A 16,965-nucleotide genomic window follows, 5' to 3' on the forward strand; every position below is an offset into this window, starting at 1 on the left:
GTAGGTCTTCATTCGTGATGATGTTGTCAGGTTCTGCCATCAGTCTTTCTTCTGCTTCGTCTCCTCCTGCAGGAGTTGACTTCTGGTATCCACGCTGTTGTCCGTGTCTGACAGTTCTTGTTCCACCGTTAAAGAGGCAGCGGAACTGGGGCTCAGACTGTTCAGCTGTGACGTGTTAGTAATGGTTTATACATGTCCAGTTTGTTGAGATTCTAAGCTGCTTCTGCCCTTGAATTTTCAAGTTTAGTAAAGACAATGTCGACTTTACTTGTGTAAAAGAGGAAATGTAGATGTTTATCTCTCAGAATGTTTGGTAATATGTTTATTGTTTGTGATGTGTGTCTATGTATGTATTAACACGATGTACTGAACGGGGTGAGAATAGCTTGAGCTACCTCATCCCTTTGTGTGTATTTTACCTCAATAAACTTACTTCAATTTCAATTTCAATGTCGACTTTTTTACCTCAGTCCAATACTCCATTGCAGAAGCTTGCTGTCCACTGACACATGAGTGGTTCAGTTTGATGAGCTGTTTAGCTCATCAAAAGTTGAAAGTGATTGACTTTTCCGGCCGTGCTGGAGCTTTACCAATCCATCCCAATCACACGTGCTCCCATGCCTACTACAGTCCAATCTCCCCACAACTCTCAGATCACACCCACCACCAACTCATCAATCAGTTGGCACACCTCATCAACCCTCCTCTCAACACGAAACAGAAAGAGAGAGAGAGAGAGAGAGAGAGAGAGAGAGAGAGAGAGAGAGAGAGAGAGAGAGAGAGAGAGAGAGAGAGAGAGAGAGAGAGAGAGAGAAGAGAGAAAGAGAGAAAGAGAAAGAGAAAGAGAGAGAGAGAGAGAGAGAGAGAGAGAGAGAGAGAGAGAGAGAGAGAGAGAGAGAGAGAGAGAGAGAGAGAGAATATCACATACTTTGAAATTCCCAACGTTCAATCCCCATTGAAATCCCCAATGAAAGGAGAATGGAGGAACAGAAGATTGCAACAAGGAAGAATAATGGGACAAGGAAGAAGGGAAATGGGACAGAAAGAATACAATCAAAAGGAGTGAAACGGAAGAAGAGGCGATAATGTAGAAGGATAATTATAAAGAACAACCAATCGGGAAATTTTAAAGAACAGGGCGAGATGAAACGGCAAGGAGTAAGATAAGATAAAGGAGCGAGTAGAAAGGACAAGAACGAGGGTGGGAGAAGGAAGAAAGAAAAAGAGAGGAGGAGAGAGAGACACACACAGAGAAAGAGAAGGAGATAGAAGAGCGGAGGAAACTCGATCTTTCTCCGAATCTCACAGTATTAGGGAGATTAAGGCTGGAATTTCACTCTGGAGGCATATATTACCTCAGATGACTGTTGTATGACGTCCTGTATGCTGTATTACGCGCTGTAGGCGTCCTGTATGCTGTATTACGTGCTGTAGGCGTCCTGTATGCTGTATTACGCGCTGTAGGCGTCCTGTATGCTGTATTACGCGCTGTAGGCGTCCTGTATGCTGTATTACGCGCTGTAGGCGTCCTGTATGCTGTATTACGCGCTGTAGGCGTCCTGTATGCTGTATTACGCGCTGTAGGCGTCCTGTATGCTGTATTACGCGCTGTAGGCGTCCTGTATGCTGTATTACGCGCTGTAGGCGTCCTGTATGCTGTATTACGCGCTGTAGGCGTCCTGTATGCTGTATTACGCGCTGTAGGCGTCCTGTATGCTGTATTACGCGCTGTAGGCGTCCTGTATGCTGTATTACGCGCTGTAGGCGTCCTGTATGCTGTATTACGCGCTGTAGGCGTCCTGTATGCTGTATTACGTGCTGTAGGCGTCCTGTATGCTGTATTACGCGCTGTAGGCGTCCTGTATGCTGTATTACGCGCTGTAGGCGTCCTGTATGCTGTATTACGCGCTGTAGGCGTCCTGTATGCTGTATTACGCGCTGTAGGCGTCCTGTATGCTGTATTACGTGCTGTAGGCGTCCTGTATGCTGTATTACGCGCTGTAGGCGTCCTGTATGCTGTATTACGCGCTGTAGGCGTCCTGTATGCTGTATTACGCGCTGTAGGCGTCCTGTATGCTGTATTACGCGCTGTAGGCGTCCTGTATGCTGTATTACGCGCTGTAGGCGTCCTGTATGCTGTATTACACGCTGTAGGCGTCCTGTATGCTGTATTACGCGCTGTAGGCGTCCTGTATGCTGTATTACGCGCTGTAGGCGTCCTGTATGCTGTATTACGCGCTGTAGGCGTCCTGTATGCTGTATTACGCGCTGTAGGCGTCCTGTATGCTGTATTACACGCTGTATATGTAAGCTTTAAGTTGTATGATGTATATGCTTGCCTTCACTGTGACTATTTTATGATACAGTAGATGAGGTGCGTCATTCGCTCAGGTTAAGTACCGTCAGGCCTGGCCAACAGTTGGACGGGTGACCACGCAAGGCAGCCTCTCCCAAGGGTTAGATTTCGGTCGCTGATTGCTTATACAACACAATAACCAACATAGCTCAATCAAAATTAAAACACGTGCACACACACACACACACACACACACACACACACACACACACACACATACATACACACACACACACACACACACACACACACACACACACACACACACACACACATACACACACACGCACACACACACGCACACACACACGCACACACACACGCACACACACACACACACACACAGTTTCAAATCGTTATATGGCAAAGACTGCTGGGAAGACGGGACACCACGAGCGTAGCTCTCATCCTGTAACTACACTCACGTAATTACACTTGGGTAATTAAACACACACACACACACACACACACACACACACACACACACACATACATTCCCTTCCTCTCTCTTAAGTGATATTAACTCCATCCACTTGACTATTAGTGTTAATCACAGAGAAGTGTACAGGTGTGGTAATTAACCTACCTACCAGACACCTGTGGCGGCAGCCTCGTTCCTCAGCTTACCTGTCAGGGAAAAGAAACAAGACAATTAACATATGGTATTTATTTTTGTCAGCTGGTTACAGTGTACAGTGCGAGAACGGTTGATTAGTTAGCACGGTCGAAATGACCTACAGACTGTGTGTGTGTGTGTGTGTGTGTGTGTGTGTGTGTGTGTGTGTGTGTGTGTGTGTGTGTGTGTGTGTGTGTGAGAGAGAGAGAGAGAGAGAGAGAGAGAGAGAGAGAGAGAGAGAGAGAGAGAGAGAGAGAGAGAGAGAGAGAGAGAGAGAGAGAGAGAGAGAGAGAGAGAGAGGGAGAGAGGGAGAGGGAGAGAGAGAGAGAGAGAGAGAGAGAGAGAGAGAGAGAGAGAGAGAGAGAGAGAGAGAGAGAGAGAGAGAGAGAGAGAGAGAGAGAGAGAGAGAGAGACAGACAGACAGACAGACAGACAGACAGACAGACAGACAGAGACAGAGAGAGTAAATAAACAAATCCAAATACAACTTTACAGCAAGTCACACTAACACGAGTGAAAAATTAAGACACCTAAGCTAACAATCAAACCAATACACGAGTGCTTGAAAACACATCTAAACTGAAAGGAAAAAAAAAGCAGCTGTCTCGTTTCTCGGTACAAAAAAAGGGGGACCTCTTTTATACACATGCGAGTCTGAGGGCGCATTTGGAATTTAAAATATCTGCGAGTCATTTTAAGAGAGAGGAAGTGGGCTTGTTGGGGATGCTGAAGTGACAGACGCACCCAGAGGACTATACTGAACAACAGGGTAGTTAACTACACCATCGTAGTTAACTACACCATCGTAGTTAACTACACCAGCCTAGTTAACTACACTAACCTAGTTAACTACACCAGCCTAGTTAACTACACTATCTTAACAACAAGTGGCTTCCCTTATACCAAATTTGTCGTCTGCTGTTCCGTCGAAACATCTCACTATTTTTTTCCAATGGAAAAGGAAAGAAGGAAAGAAAGAGAGTATAACGAGAGAGGGGAAAGGGGAATGAGACAGGGGAATGAGAGGTAAATAAACAGGGCAACGATAAACCACTTTAAATGGGTGGTACAAGAACAAGGGAGCACAGGTGGAACTAAATACCCGATTAGCCACAGAGACAATAAAAATAATGCGATTAATGCATAGTGAGTAAATGGAATGAATTAAGAAGTGATGGAGATGCAGATAGAGCTATTACGAAGCCCACTAAGACTCACCAGTTGACTGATGCACGAGGCGAGACCAAAGAGCTGAAGCTCAACCTTAAAAACTACTACTACTCTCCCACTACATCCCCTCTTACATCCCCCCCCCTTCTTATCTGTCACATCCAGTCCCAGTCTGGAAATCCTTCAGTAAATTATGTCATAAAACCAGGCAAAAAGATAAGGACAAGGTGAAATGTAAGGTGGTGTTTTGCAGACACTATCCGGATACCGAGTTGTGGGTCCTGGCCGGATAAATGAGCACGTTCGGATGAAGGAGGAAGAGGGGGGGGAGGGGTTGTAAAGTCGGTTTGGATTTTGTTATAAAAACGGCATATACAGTCGTCCAAGAAGGATACCTAAAGGTGTGTGTGTGTATATATATATATATATATATATATATATATATATATATATATATATATATATATATATATATATATATATATATTATTGTGTGTTGATACTCACCTATGTGTACTTGCAGGATCAAACTTTCAGGTACTGAACCTCGCTTTTGTCTAATGTAATGACTCTCAACAACCCTCCACAAGCACCCAGCCTCACCAGTAAACAAACCACCGAACCTCACTAACAAACAAACCATACACAAACCGCCCACATACCCACAAACATCACATATACCCCTCCAATGTTCCTCATACCTTTCCTTAATCTTCCTCAATTAACGTTAATACGCGAGCCTAGGCTGGCAAAGGCGCCTCGTGTCATTCCAGAGATGACGTTTTTGTGTTTTAAACAAGAACGAGACAAAGTTTGGACAATGGGCGAGGTATGACGAGAGAATTAACAATTACCTGAGTGGCTGGGAGATGAATGGATGCAGTGAACCTTTATCTTGCCCCCAGGATTTGGCAGGTACTTACCTAGTTGTGTCTTGCGGGGTGTTGAGCTCCGGCTCTTTGGTCTCGTCGCTTAACTGGTGAGCAAGTCTTTGAGTCTATTGGGCTCTATTATATCTACATTTGAAACTGTGCATGGAGTCAGCCTCCACCACATCACTGCCTAGTGCATTCAATTTTCTAACTACTCTGACATTGAAAAGAATCTTTTTAATGTCTCTGTGGCTCATTTGGGAACTAAGTTTCCATCTGTGTCCCCTTGTGCGTGTTCCACCCGTGTCAAATAATCTAGCTAACCTTGCGTATGCCTCTGAAGATATCCTAATGATGCAGGCTTCAGGAAAGAGATTAGGTGTGCTATCAATCCCCAAATCGTTATCTATCTAATTCTTGAAGGATTTCACTTTCTCTCTACCTAATTTCTGGAGGATTTCATCTCCCAGTTGGTACCTTGTGTCCGACTTCCTGCTCCCTAAGTCTAGTTTACTTTACATTTACTTGGGTTAAACTCAAGTAGCCATTTGTTGAGCCGTTCTTTCAGTTTGTCATCTTTTAGCCTCTTGCTATCTTCCTCTATCGTAATTCTTATCATTGTTTTTTCACTCTGACTCTGGACCTATTTTCTCTATCATATCTACTGTGTTTTATAGACGTGTACACACACACACACACACACACACACACACACACACACACACACACACACACACACACACACACACACACACCGCCAGTATGCCGCCCAAAACAGCTGTCTAACTCCTGGGTGCTCTGGTGCTGTTATAGGGTTGAGCCTTAGCGCCTGGGCCCCCCGCCTTAACCGGTGGTCGCTGAGCGGGGCGAGCCGAACAAGCAGGTCACAATGGAACACTTGCTGTTAAAAAATAATGTTTCAGTAATATTACTCTAAATCTCTATTGCAGAGTTAAAGTTGATAACACGCACTCTATCACTCCATACACGCTTTCATGTATACTTGCCTTCATGTATACTCGCTACTATGTATACTCGCCTTCTTGTGTAGATTTCTATCTGTATATTTATTTGTTTCATTCTCGCTTTCATTAATATTTTTCGGCATGTACAAGAGGTAGTTTAAATACTTTTCAGCAGAGAAATGAAAGCGTTGAAACTAAGGCATGGAAAAATCGTATTAAAGTGAGGGAGAGACAATGAGAGCAAGCGGCCATCAGTGTAATTGAGAGGAACCCAAATGATTTCTCTTGTGAAAAGACGAGAGCGAAAATTACATTTAGCATTGGGCCGCTTGGGCAAGAGTGCTGGAACTTTCACAGTTCACAAAGAACTGAATGACATGACAGACTGACGGTGCGAATGGACTTCACGTGAGCCTTCAACTCTGAAGATCGACAGCATGTCTATGCCCTCACTCCCAAGGCCAGATTCATAGATTCTAAATTTATCAAGAATTATGAATAAAATATCACTATCATGCCCCTGTTACCTAGCAGTAAAATAGGTACCTGGGTGTTAGTCAGCTGTCACGGGCTGCTTCCTGGGGGGTGGAGGCCTGGTCGAGGACCGGGCCGCGGGGACACTAAAAAGCCCCGAAATCATCTCAAGATAACCTATCACATGTTCTAAAGGTCATTAAGATGAACACCAGCATCGATGCCTAGATGCTATCTTGAGGTTATCTTGAGATGATTTCGGGGCTTTTAGTGTCCCCGCGGCCCGGTCCTCGACCAGGCCTCCACCCCCAGGAAGCAGCCCGTGACAGCTGACTAACACCCAGGTACCTATTTTACTGCTAGGTAACAGGGGGCATAGGATGAAAGAAACTCTGCCCATTGTTTCTCGCCGGCGCCTGGGATCGAACCCAGGACCACAGGATCACAAGTCCAGCATGCTGTCCGCTCGGCCGACCGGCTCCCTCAGCAGAGGGAGTCCTCAGACTAAAAAATGACGATGGATGATTCATTTGCAAATTTTACTCAGAGAACATTCACTCCATAGGCTGACTCAGGCTCACGTTTGCTCCACAAGTTAGACACACGTGAGAACATCAACCGACCATATGAAGGCTCTGGCACACAGCTTGCTCCTGCTTCATCTAGTAACTAACATAACTCTAACCTAACATTAAACACAATAATACCCAATGAATAACTATATCAGATAATCTTGTACAAGACAACACCTCTTAGGCTGAAGTTTCATTAAATATCATTCCTGTGAACCACAGCATTGGTTTAAAAATGAAAGACTAATATAGACGTCTATAACAGATATTATACGGGTGTATACCCATATGGAACCCTTGTGGATTCAACTAAAGCACAAGGAGGAAACTAGAAACATTTGAACTTACCAGTATCATACAGTCACTAAGAGCTCCTGAAGACACCTGTAGCTGCTGAAGACTCACCTATAACACGTTACAGTCACTAAGAGCTCATGGAGACACCTGTAGCAGCTAAGGACTCACCTATAACATAATTGTAGCCGTCGAGGTTGAGGAAGCACTTGGAGACGGGAGTGCCTCGGGTCCTGAGGTGCTGGCGGTGTCGACGGAGTGGTTCGCTGTTGGTCTTGTGGAGTGTCTCCTTACTGCCGCCCACCGTCGGTCGCGGCGTCGCCATAACAACGCCTACTCTACCTCAGCATCTTCTTCTGGCGTGTGGGCGTGAGGGTGGCGGGGGACTCACGGGCCATGGTGGGCGTTGGGGTATGTCGAGGGTGTGGCGCGACGCGGCGCCATGCTGCAACGGCTGATTCTTTCAGGTACTCTCCGCCCCTCTCTCACACACCCGCCTCAGGGCATGGTTAGATTCCATGTAGGGGCATCCAGGCGGAGAGGAGGAATAGTGAGGGATAATGTGATTGAGGATAGTGAAAGGCTGCTGCAGCAGCTTGGGGAGAAGCTGAGATAATGAAGCTTAGTTTCGGAACACCCAGAGACTTGTTTCACTCGAGGGGATGGGTGTAGAGGGTGTTGTGGTGTGTGGGTTATCAATTACTCTCGGGTATACCAAAGTAGATCTCATGCCACTTCGTTTCCGACAACTTCCGTTGATAACGTTAAGATGATGAATCGTCTGCGACTGAGTGTTGATTAGTTGATCCTGCAAGCCATCTCATCATTGTGACATCATCAGAACACTTCACTGCCACTTAGGCAATCACAGTCTCTCTGCACTAATAATTAACTGGCCAATAATCACCTCACCACTTTAACTTTCAAATGACACTTTAATTGTGGTAGAAAATAATGTTATAACATTAAACGCCACTTTACGTGTGATGAATCTACATTAAATAGCATCAATAAACAAAAAAAACTCCCACATTATTTCCAACACTTAAAATCTGACAAAATTTTTCTTATTTAAACATGATTGTTTATACAGAAATGTTCAAATATGATCACTCACTCTTTGCACGTTCGAAAAGATTCTAATTTGATCTGTAAATAAGAATTTCACATTAAGATATATATATATATTTTAAGAACGCGTTTTAACTCTATCCAAATCATTTTCATTCTTCAGATATTTCACGCCCCAAAAAATGTGTGCATAATATTTAAGTTGGTAAGTAGCCCAAAATGTGAAAAAAATTGAAAATAACGGCGGGGCAATTTTGAGTAATGATAGATGATAAATAATAATAATAATTATAATAAGTAATAATAATATAATTATATTATTATTATTATTATTATTATTATTATTATTATTATTATTATTATTATTATTATTAAGCAAAATGCTACTGTCTCTGCAGCTTCTCATAATCTTTATACCATCCCAAAACTTCAGCTTAAAAATTCATATAATCTGAGATGGGAAGCCTGGAAGAGGCTTTAATGAGATAATCTCCCGACCAAGGTTCGAGTCGCCAGCCCGGCTCTGAGACTCCAGTCCTGCCATAGAGGAAACTTCCGAACACCTCCAATAGGTACCTGATCAACTGGACTGTTGGAAGTCATATGTCCATCGATTAATTGATGAAGATTAAGCCACCCAAGAGGCTTAAAATCTTCCTCCTAGCACATAATTACATTCTAGTCACTTCAAGACCCCGAACCGACACAGAGACAGTAGAAGCAGGAACATAAGTTGCTTATGTTCATGCATGCAATAGCCTATTACTATTCATTATCTTACATCCTTTGCAATATGGTAAATTTGCAAGTTACAGCCCCGCTCCTGTGCCAGGTAAGTCCACTACGGGCTCACCATAGCCCGTGCTACTTGCCCCGCTCCTGTGCCAGGTAAGTCCACTACGGGCTCACCATAGCCCGTGCTACTTGCCCCGCTCCTGTGCCAGGTAAGTCCACTACGGGCTCACCATAGCCCGTGCTACTTGCCCCGCTCCTGTGCCAGGTAAGTCCACTACAGGCTCACCATAGCCCGTGCTACTTGCAACTTTTTGTTCCGAGTAGCTGAATGTTAAACAACAAACAATTGGTAAATTTGTTTTTGAAAATGTAAGGAGTGCCTTGCGAAACGCATCCCTAGGCGTCAGATCATAATAAATTGTGAATAAATTGTCAAAATGAACTTTGGAGAGTTAATTTTTCAACTTCCCTCGACAGAGAAGAAAAGCATAAGAAATATTGAGAAGATTCATATTAGAATCATCAATTTTACCCCTTTCGGTCATATTCAAGAAAATATGTTTACAAGAAAGACTGCTACCAAAATATACCAGTATTATATGTCCATCACTTTGTTCCATCCTATATATACTTAATATATAGTAATATAATATAATATATTCCACCCTAAATACCTCCACCTCTTCCTCACTCCACCTCCTCCTCATCTGAAGCTTCCTCCTTCACTCCACCTGCCTCCACCCGGCCACCCCATCCTCCACCTCTTCTCAACTCCGGGAGCTCAGCAAGATGTCTTCAAATGATCCGAGAATCACCTTAAATTTGTAGACGTTTTTCCTTCGGTTATTGCGCTTCCCTTCCCTTCTCTCCCCCTCACCCTATTCTTTCCCTTCCCTCTCCCTCACCCTATTCCTTCCCCTCTCTCTTCGCCCCGTCTCCTTTTAACGCCTTTTTCTTACACTTACCTCATCACCTTGCTTTCAACGTCTCATCAATTTTTTTTCGTGCTTTAGTTAATGGGTATATTCGTGGGAGGAACATGTATATGAGTGGGATTGGGTGGTTATAAATAGGAGCTGCCTCGTATGAGGCAATAGGCCTTCTGCAGTTACCTTTATTCTCATGTTCTTATCCATCCATTCTCCTTCCCTTTCCCCGTTCCATCTCTACGTGTAACCCCTCAGTTCTAACCATTCCTGCCAATAATAACTAAGCCCTGAAACAACCCCCGATACCCTCCCTATTGGCCAATATCATCCTTCGCTGAACACAGTGAGGTGGGACCAAAGAGCCAGAGCTCAACCCCCCGCAAAGCACAACTAGCTAAGTACACACCACCACTGGCCTCGCCTGGGTAAATACAGTGTTCTTAGGTTTGCATTCCTCAATGTATTAAGTGGATTGTCGGGAGATTGGTTGGGTGGGGCTGCTTTTTCTGGTTGTGTGGGTGAGTGGTGGGGAAAATGGGCCAGTTTGGTGGATGGTTGTTGACGAGTGAATGGTGGGTTGGGTTTCCGGTTAGATCAAAAGGTAGGGGGGGAAGGGGGCAGTCACCTGTGTTCCGCTTGGCGGCATTTGCTAAATAGGATTCAAATACCAATTAGCGCCCACACGAATTTGGCACAGCCGCGGGCACTGACCAATAGGAAGAGACGGGTGGTGCTGATGTTAGTTAGGACAGGCGATGTTATCTGACGCAGGGGATGTTATCTGACGCAGGTGACGTTATCTGACGCAGGGGATGTTATCTGACGCAGGTGACGTTATCTGACGCAGGGGATGTTATCTGGGGCAGGCATTGTGCATGTGTTAAGAGAAGGGAGGGAGGAGAGGTCATCCTTCACTCACGGGTGAAGAATGAAGGATGACCAAGATATTACAATGTGTGAGGGAGGGGGGGGGGGAGGATAACCCCACTGAGATAGAAGGGAGAATTAGGTATAATAATCCTCTCCCTTTCCTTTTCCTTTGAGAATAAACCTTTACTTATTTGTCTCCCATTTCACTGTAAAGACGCCTGCCCCTTTCCTTCCTTCCTTCAAAGGATCCCATCCCTTCAAAGGTTCCTACCCTTCCTTCAAATGATCCCACCCTTTCCTTCAAAGGTTCCCACCCCTTCCTTCAAAGGATCCCACCCTTCCTTCAAAGGATCCCACCCCTTCCTTCAAAGGTTCCTACCCTTCCTTCAAAGGATCCCACCCCTTCCTTCAAAGGATCCCACCCCTTCCTTCAAAGGTTCCCACCCCTTCCTTCAAAGGATCCCACCCCTTCCTTCAAAGGATCCCACCCCTTCCTTCAAAGGATCCCACCCCTTCCTTCAAAGGATCCCACCCCTTCCTTCAAAGGATCCCACCCCTTCCTTCAAAGGATCCCACCCCTTCCTTCAAAGGTTCCCACCCCTTCCTTCAAAGGATCCCACCCCTTCCTTGAAAGGATCCCAACCTTCCTTCAAAGGATCCCACCCTTCCTTCAAAGGATCCCATCCCTTCCTCCAAAGGATCCTACCCTTCCTTCAAAGGATCCCATCCCTTCCTCCAAAGGATCCCATCCCTTCCTCCAAAGGATCCCACCCTTCCTTCAAAGATATCTTTCCTTCTATCTCCTTCAACGTAAGGATCTTCTCCCTCCTTGTCCATCAGTATGAGAACTAATCCTTCCAATCCCTCGCTATAAGGACCAACTCTCCCTAATCTTCGGTATAAGGCATTTTTCACCCCCATAAGAACCACCTCTCCTCTCTCCCTTATACCACTGGTAGATGAGTGGGAGCAGCACATCCTGATAACAGCTAGTTCACTCCACAGATAATCCTCTCAGCCAATCAACTAACAGGATTACACCGACCAATCAGGGGGATTAGAATATTGCCAATAGGGGTGACCTTCCACAACATATTAATTATTTAAAATATTTTGTATATATTTTTTGTTTGTTATAATAATTATTTGTTTGTTATAATAATTATTTGTTTGTTATTTGGGAAATATATTTAGTATTTGTTTATTGTATTACAAATATTTATTTCAACTATTGTCAATTTTGCATAAAAGATAAAGCAATTGCTATTTTTTAATTAGATATAGGTGACTTTTTGGTAACAAAAATTCAGCTCAGCTCGTTACTGTAACAATCATATTCGTAGAAACTCGTAATGATACACGTTCGTGAGCATGCATGCACGCACGCGCACGCACACACACACACACACACACACACACACACACACACACACACACACACACACACACACACACACACACACACACACACACGTTAAAAATAGGCACTTTTGTACTTGATCAATGTCAATTATTTCCAAAAGATAGACTCCTTCCTTTTAATGTTCACAACAGGATGACCGGGATAAACTAGATGCAGGCGATGAGTCACAATAACGTGGCTAAAGTAAGTTGACCAGACCACACACTAGAAGGTGAAAGGACGACGACGTTTCGGTCCGTCCTGGACCATTCTCAAGTCGATGGAGAATGGTCCAGGACGGACCGAAACGTCGTCGTCCCTTCACCTTCTAGTGTGTAGTCTGGTCAACTAAACTAGATGAATGCTGCAACACGTTGCTACAAGAGTTCAATCCGAGCAAGTGCAAAGCAATAAAGGTTGTTGAAGGTTAGCTGAAGGTTAAGCTGGATGCTGGAGGTTAGACATAGGGGTAACAAATGGGAGAGGGAAACCTTTCTGAAGTCATACAAAACAACTTGTTTATAATTTGGAATATGGAATCAATCAGGACCTTGTATACCATATGTCAGACCAATACTGGAATATGCAGCGCCGGCGTGGAATGCAAATCCCCTTAAAACACAAAATAAAATATGACAAATTCCAGAGAAATGACACATGGTAAGTTCCAGAGATAAGAGGCAAGATCTGTGAGGAAAGATTGAATCAATCAAATCTCACGCACCTAGAAGATACCAAGGAGACATGATCACCACTTACCAAGTACACAGGAGAGTGCAGACCATTTAACACGGGTGACACAAGAATACAGGTAGAAACTAAATACCCGAATGATGCAGAATTAACACATATGAATATGAGTGAACATTTAACAAAGCATGGGAACTAAACGACTGAATAACGCGAGGCGGGGGCCCAAGAGCTGACACTCAATCCCCAGAGGCACGACAAGATGAGAACACATAGGAGGAAAGAATAGGAATTGGGACGCGTAATGGGAGACCAATTTGGCTTTATCAAAGATGGCGCCGCCGCCACTGGGAGCAGGAATGGGCATCACGCGGCTGGCCAGTACGGCGGTCGTAATTAAACGAGCGTTCCTTCACACGAGGCACTCGTAATGTGACCAGGGTGAGGAGGACAGGCCCTGAAGAGCACCTCAATAACGCCAGTATGAGGGGAGGACTATGCCAGTATGAGGGGAGGACAACGCCAGTATGAGGGGAGGACAGCGCCAGTATGAGGGGAGGAGATGAGTCACAATAACGTGGCTGAAGTATGTTGACCAGACCACACACTAGAAGGTGAAGGGACGACGATGTTTCGGTCCGTCCTGGACCATTCTCAAGTCGATTGTGACTTGAGAATGGTCCAGGACGGACCGAAACGTTGTCGTCCCTTCACCTTCTAGTGTGTGGTCTGGTCAACATAAGGGGAGGAGGACAGTGCCGGTATGAGGAGGGGACAACGATGAGGTATGTATGAGTAAGCATGAGTATGAGAAGATGAGAGGGCGGGGATGAGGTGGCAGCAAAGTAACTCGTATGTTCTTGGTCAGGCAAAACCGTCGCATTTTATACGCAGTGACAAACAGGAGAAAACGGACTCATCAAGCCATCATCAACCAGACACGACCATTAACCAACTTCAATTGATGATATAAGCAGCCACCGTGGAGCTACACTGACCAATAGGAAGCCAGGCCAGTCAGCTAGGCTCTATAGGAGACTCGAACCCTGAACCCCGCCGTGTGTGTGTGTGTGAGGCCGAAGCTCGATCAACCGAGCTATTGAGGGGTCTTAATAGGAAGCCAGCTATACCGTTCATCCACTTATAAGATAAGGAAATTTGGAATATAAGTAGCTGTCGTAAGATATGACAAGAAATCTTATTATATGTATCCATACCAGGTATACATAGTCTGATAATACCATTAGGTACCTGAATAAAGGGTATACATAGTGTGAAGACACCATTAGGCACCTGTATAATATACTATATTATACATAAAACTATGTATAATATAGTAGGCTATATTATATAGGCTATATAATATGTATAGGCTATACATAAAACGAAGACACCGTAAGGTCCTGTATAAGGAGAATACACAAAAGCAGGAGTGAGGTACAGTACAGCAAGGCTGGGCCCAGGAGCTGGAGTACCACAAGAGGCAGCATCTCTCCCCGCCCCCTCATCCCCCCGACCATAAATGTTGATAACGGAGATGCTGGTCGACACCCTCGTTAGTCGGGACACGGAAAGTCTCTTAGCGGCCAACGTGTCTGTCTGTGTCGTTTTGATCACCTCGTTGGTGCAATTAGTCACTTGTGGCGGGGTGGTGATAGCACACCAGCCACCGATCTCGTTTGGGTTCGAGCCCTGGCGATGGAAGATTGACTGGTCACCAATCCTTTACCGTTTGCCCCCTGTTCACCCAGGGGGTAATTGGGGAGCTGGTTGTTAACCCGTTAACGGGTCGTGTTCCAGGTAAACTAGCGGGTAAAGCTACCGTGAGCCAAGGGAAGGAAAGCTGTAAGCAGGGTACAAGGAGTTTACTTTTGTGCCCTTCTGTGTGACTAAAGATATAAAGTGCAATGACGCACTAATCAGTGAAAATAATAATCCTCTATTTTGATAACCCGAGGATACGGACAATGAATATTACGGGTCCAAACACGGAGGGAAGAGGATCCCTCCGGGATTATATATATATATGAGAGAGAGAGAGAGAGAGAGAGAGAGAGAGAGAGAGAGAGAGAGAGAGAGAGAGAGAGAGAGAGAGAGAGAGAAAGAGAGAGAGAGATAAGGTATAGAGACAGCCATCAAAAATTATTTGCAGGTTCGCAAGTGACCTCGTTTAATGTGCTATAATGAGGCTTTTCACGCACACACACACACACACACACACAGGGGGTCTGGTAGCCGAGTGGACAGCGCGCGGCACTCGTAATCCTGTGGCGCGAGTTCGATTCCCGGCGCCGGCAGAGACAATTGGACAGAGTTTCTTTCACCCTGATGGTCCTGTTACCCAGCAGTAAATAGGTACCTGGGAGTTAGACAGCTGTTACGGAGCTGCTTCCTGGTGTGTGTGTGTGTGTGTGTGTGTACTCACCTAGTACTCACCTAGTTGTGTTTGCGGGGGTTGAGCTCTGGCTCTTTGGTCCCGCCTCTCAACCGTCAATCAACAGGTGTACAGATTCATGAGCCTATCGGGCTCTGTCATATCTACACTTGAAACTGTGTATGGAGTCAGCCTCCACCACATCACTTCCTAATGCATTCCATTTGTCAACCACTCTGACACTAAAAAAGTTCTTTCTAATATCTCTGTGGCTCATTTGGGCACTCAGTTTCCACCTGTGTCCCCTTGTGTGTGTGTGTGTGTGTGTGTGTGTGTGTGTGTGTGTGTGTGTGTGTGTGTGTGTGTGTGTGTGTGTGTGTGTGTGTGTGTGTGAAAAAAATAGTAGTAACAGTTGATTGCCAGTTGAGAGGCGGGCCGAAAGAGCAGAGCTCAACCCCCGCAAGCAAAACTAGGTGAATACAACTAGATGAATACACACACATATGACAAAGAGTGCTGGGAAGACGGGACACCACGAGCGTAGCTCTCATCCTGTAACTACACTTTGGTAATTACATTGAAGACTGCAATACGATGCAAAATAGTTCACTCAACTGTAATTATCACTGTAATTTCAGGAGCTCAATTATCATTTTCAAAATGACACTATAATTGGCAGAAAGAATCCAATTCCTGCTTCATAACGATCGGCCAATTAAATAACATCATTAATTCCCATCAAAAGACAATTAAACAACTAAAGCAACAAATTCAAGAATCATGAAACCAAAAATGCAATATACTTTTAACAATTTGCAATGTAAATGCAAAATATATATATATATATATATATATATATATATATATATATATATATATATATATATATATATATATATATATATATATATATATATATATATATATACTTTTAAAGAACAGGACGCACAAAATTCTAGACCAATCAACACATCACTTCTCACAGGCAACCAATCCCCTCACAACCAATCCCTCCCCCCCCCCCCTCCACAACCGGCTAATCACCTGAAGGTGTCCAGGTCAGGTCGAGGAATGAAGGGAATTAGAGGAGGACAGAAGATAAAAGAGGAGTAGGGAAGCAAGAGCGAAGAAGAGAGACAAGAACAGGGATAGAAAAGGAAGAGGAGAGACAAAACCAGGCGCGGATAGGGGATAAAAATGAGTAGGGAAATGAGAGATGAGAAAGAACCCTAGGAACAGGAAAGACTGAAGGTGACATGGAAAGTGAGAAAGATAACGGGATCTAGAGAGATGTGGGAGTAAAGCGGAGACGAGAGAATGAGAAGTAAACAGGGAAATAAGAGGAAAGAGTCACTAAGGAGACACAAAACTCCGTCCTGAAATGACCAAAAAACAAATAAATTTTGGAATACAGGATCTCACAAAACCACACAATGCTTGCGGCATTAATGAAGTCAAATAAGTCAAATCTATAAAAATAAATCGGAGTTCAACAGAAGATAAGACAACCACGTCTCAGATAGGCGTGATAAGACCTTCCTGGAAAGGACTGGAAGTGACGCGAAAAGACTGGAG

The 16,965-nt window shown here is 44.5% G+C and overlaps 1 protein-coding gene across 26 annotated transcripts in view; it reads right to left on the bottom strand.

Annotated features, from left to right (window-relative positions):
- Window positions 1–16,965, bottom strand: part of LOC123762060 (dual specificity calcium/calmodulin-dependent 3',5'-cyclic nucleotide phosphodiesterase 1A) — a 546,501-nt gene that overhangs the window by 74,192 nt on the left and 455,344 nt on the right. For 13 of the 26 annotated variants that reach the window (XM_069335852.1, XM_069335848.1, XM_069335845.1 and 10 more), the window contains exon 2: window positions 7,491–8,468. The exons of 8 other annotated variants lie outside the window; for them this stretch is intronic. In XM_069335852.1, the coding sequence (XP_069191953.1) occupies window positions 7,491–7,644 (154 nt within the window). In that variant the 5' untranslated portion in view covers window positions 7,645–8,468. The remainder of the gene's footprint in view (window positions 1–7,490; window positions 8,469–16,965) is intronic. 5 more of the 26 variants (XM_069335858.1, XM_069335844.1, XM_069335855.1 and 2 more) reach the window with 1 other exon arrangement.

The sequence above is a fragment of the Procambarus clarkii genome, chromosome 34 (genome assembly GCF_040958095.1).
Source record: "Procambarus clarkii isolate CNS0578487 chromosome 34, FALCON_Pclarkii_2.0, whole genome shotgun sequence".
NCBI lineage: Eukaryota > Metazoa > Arthropoda > Malacostraca > Decapoda > Cambaridae > Procambarus > Procambarus clarkii.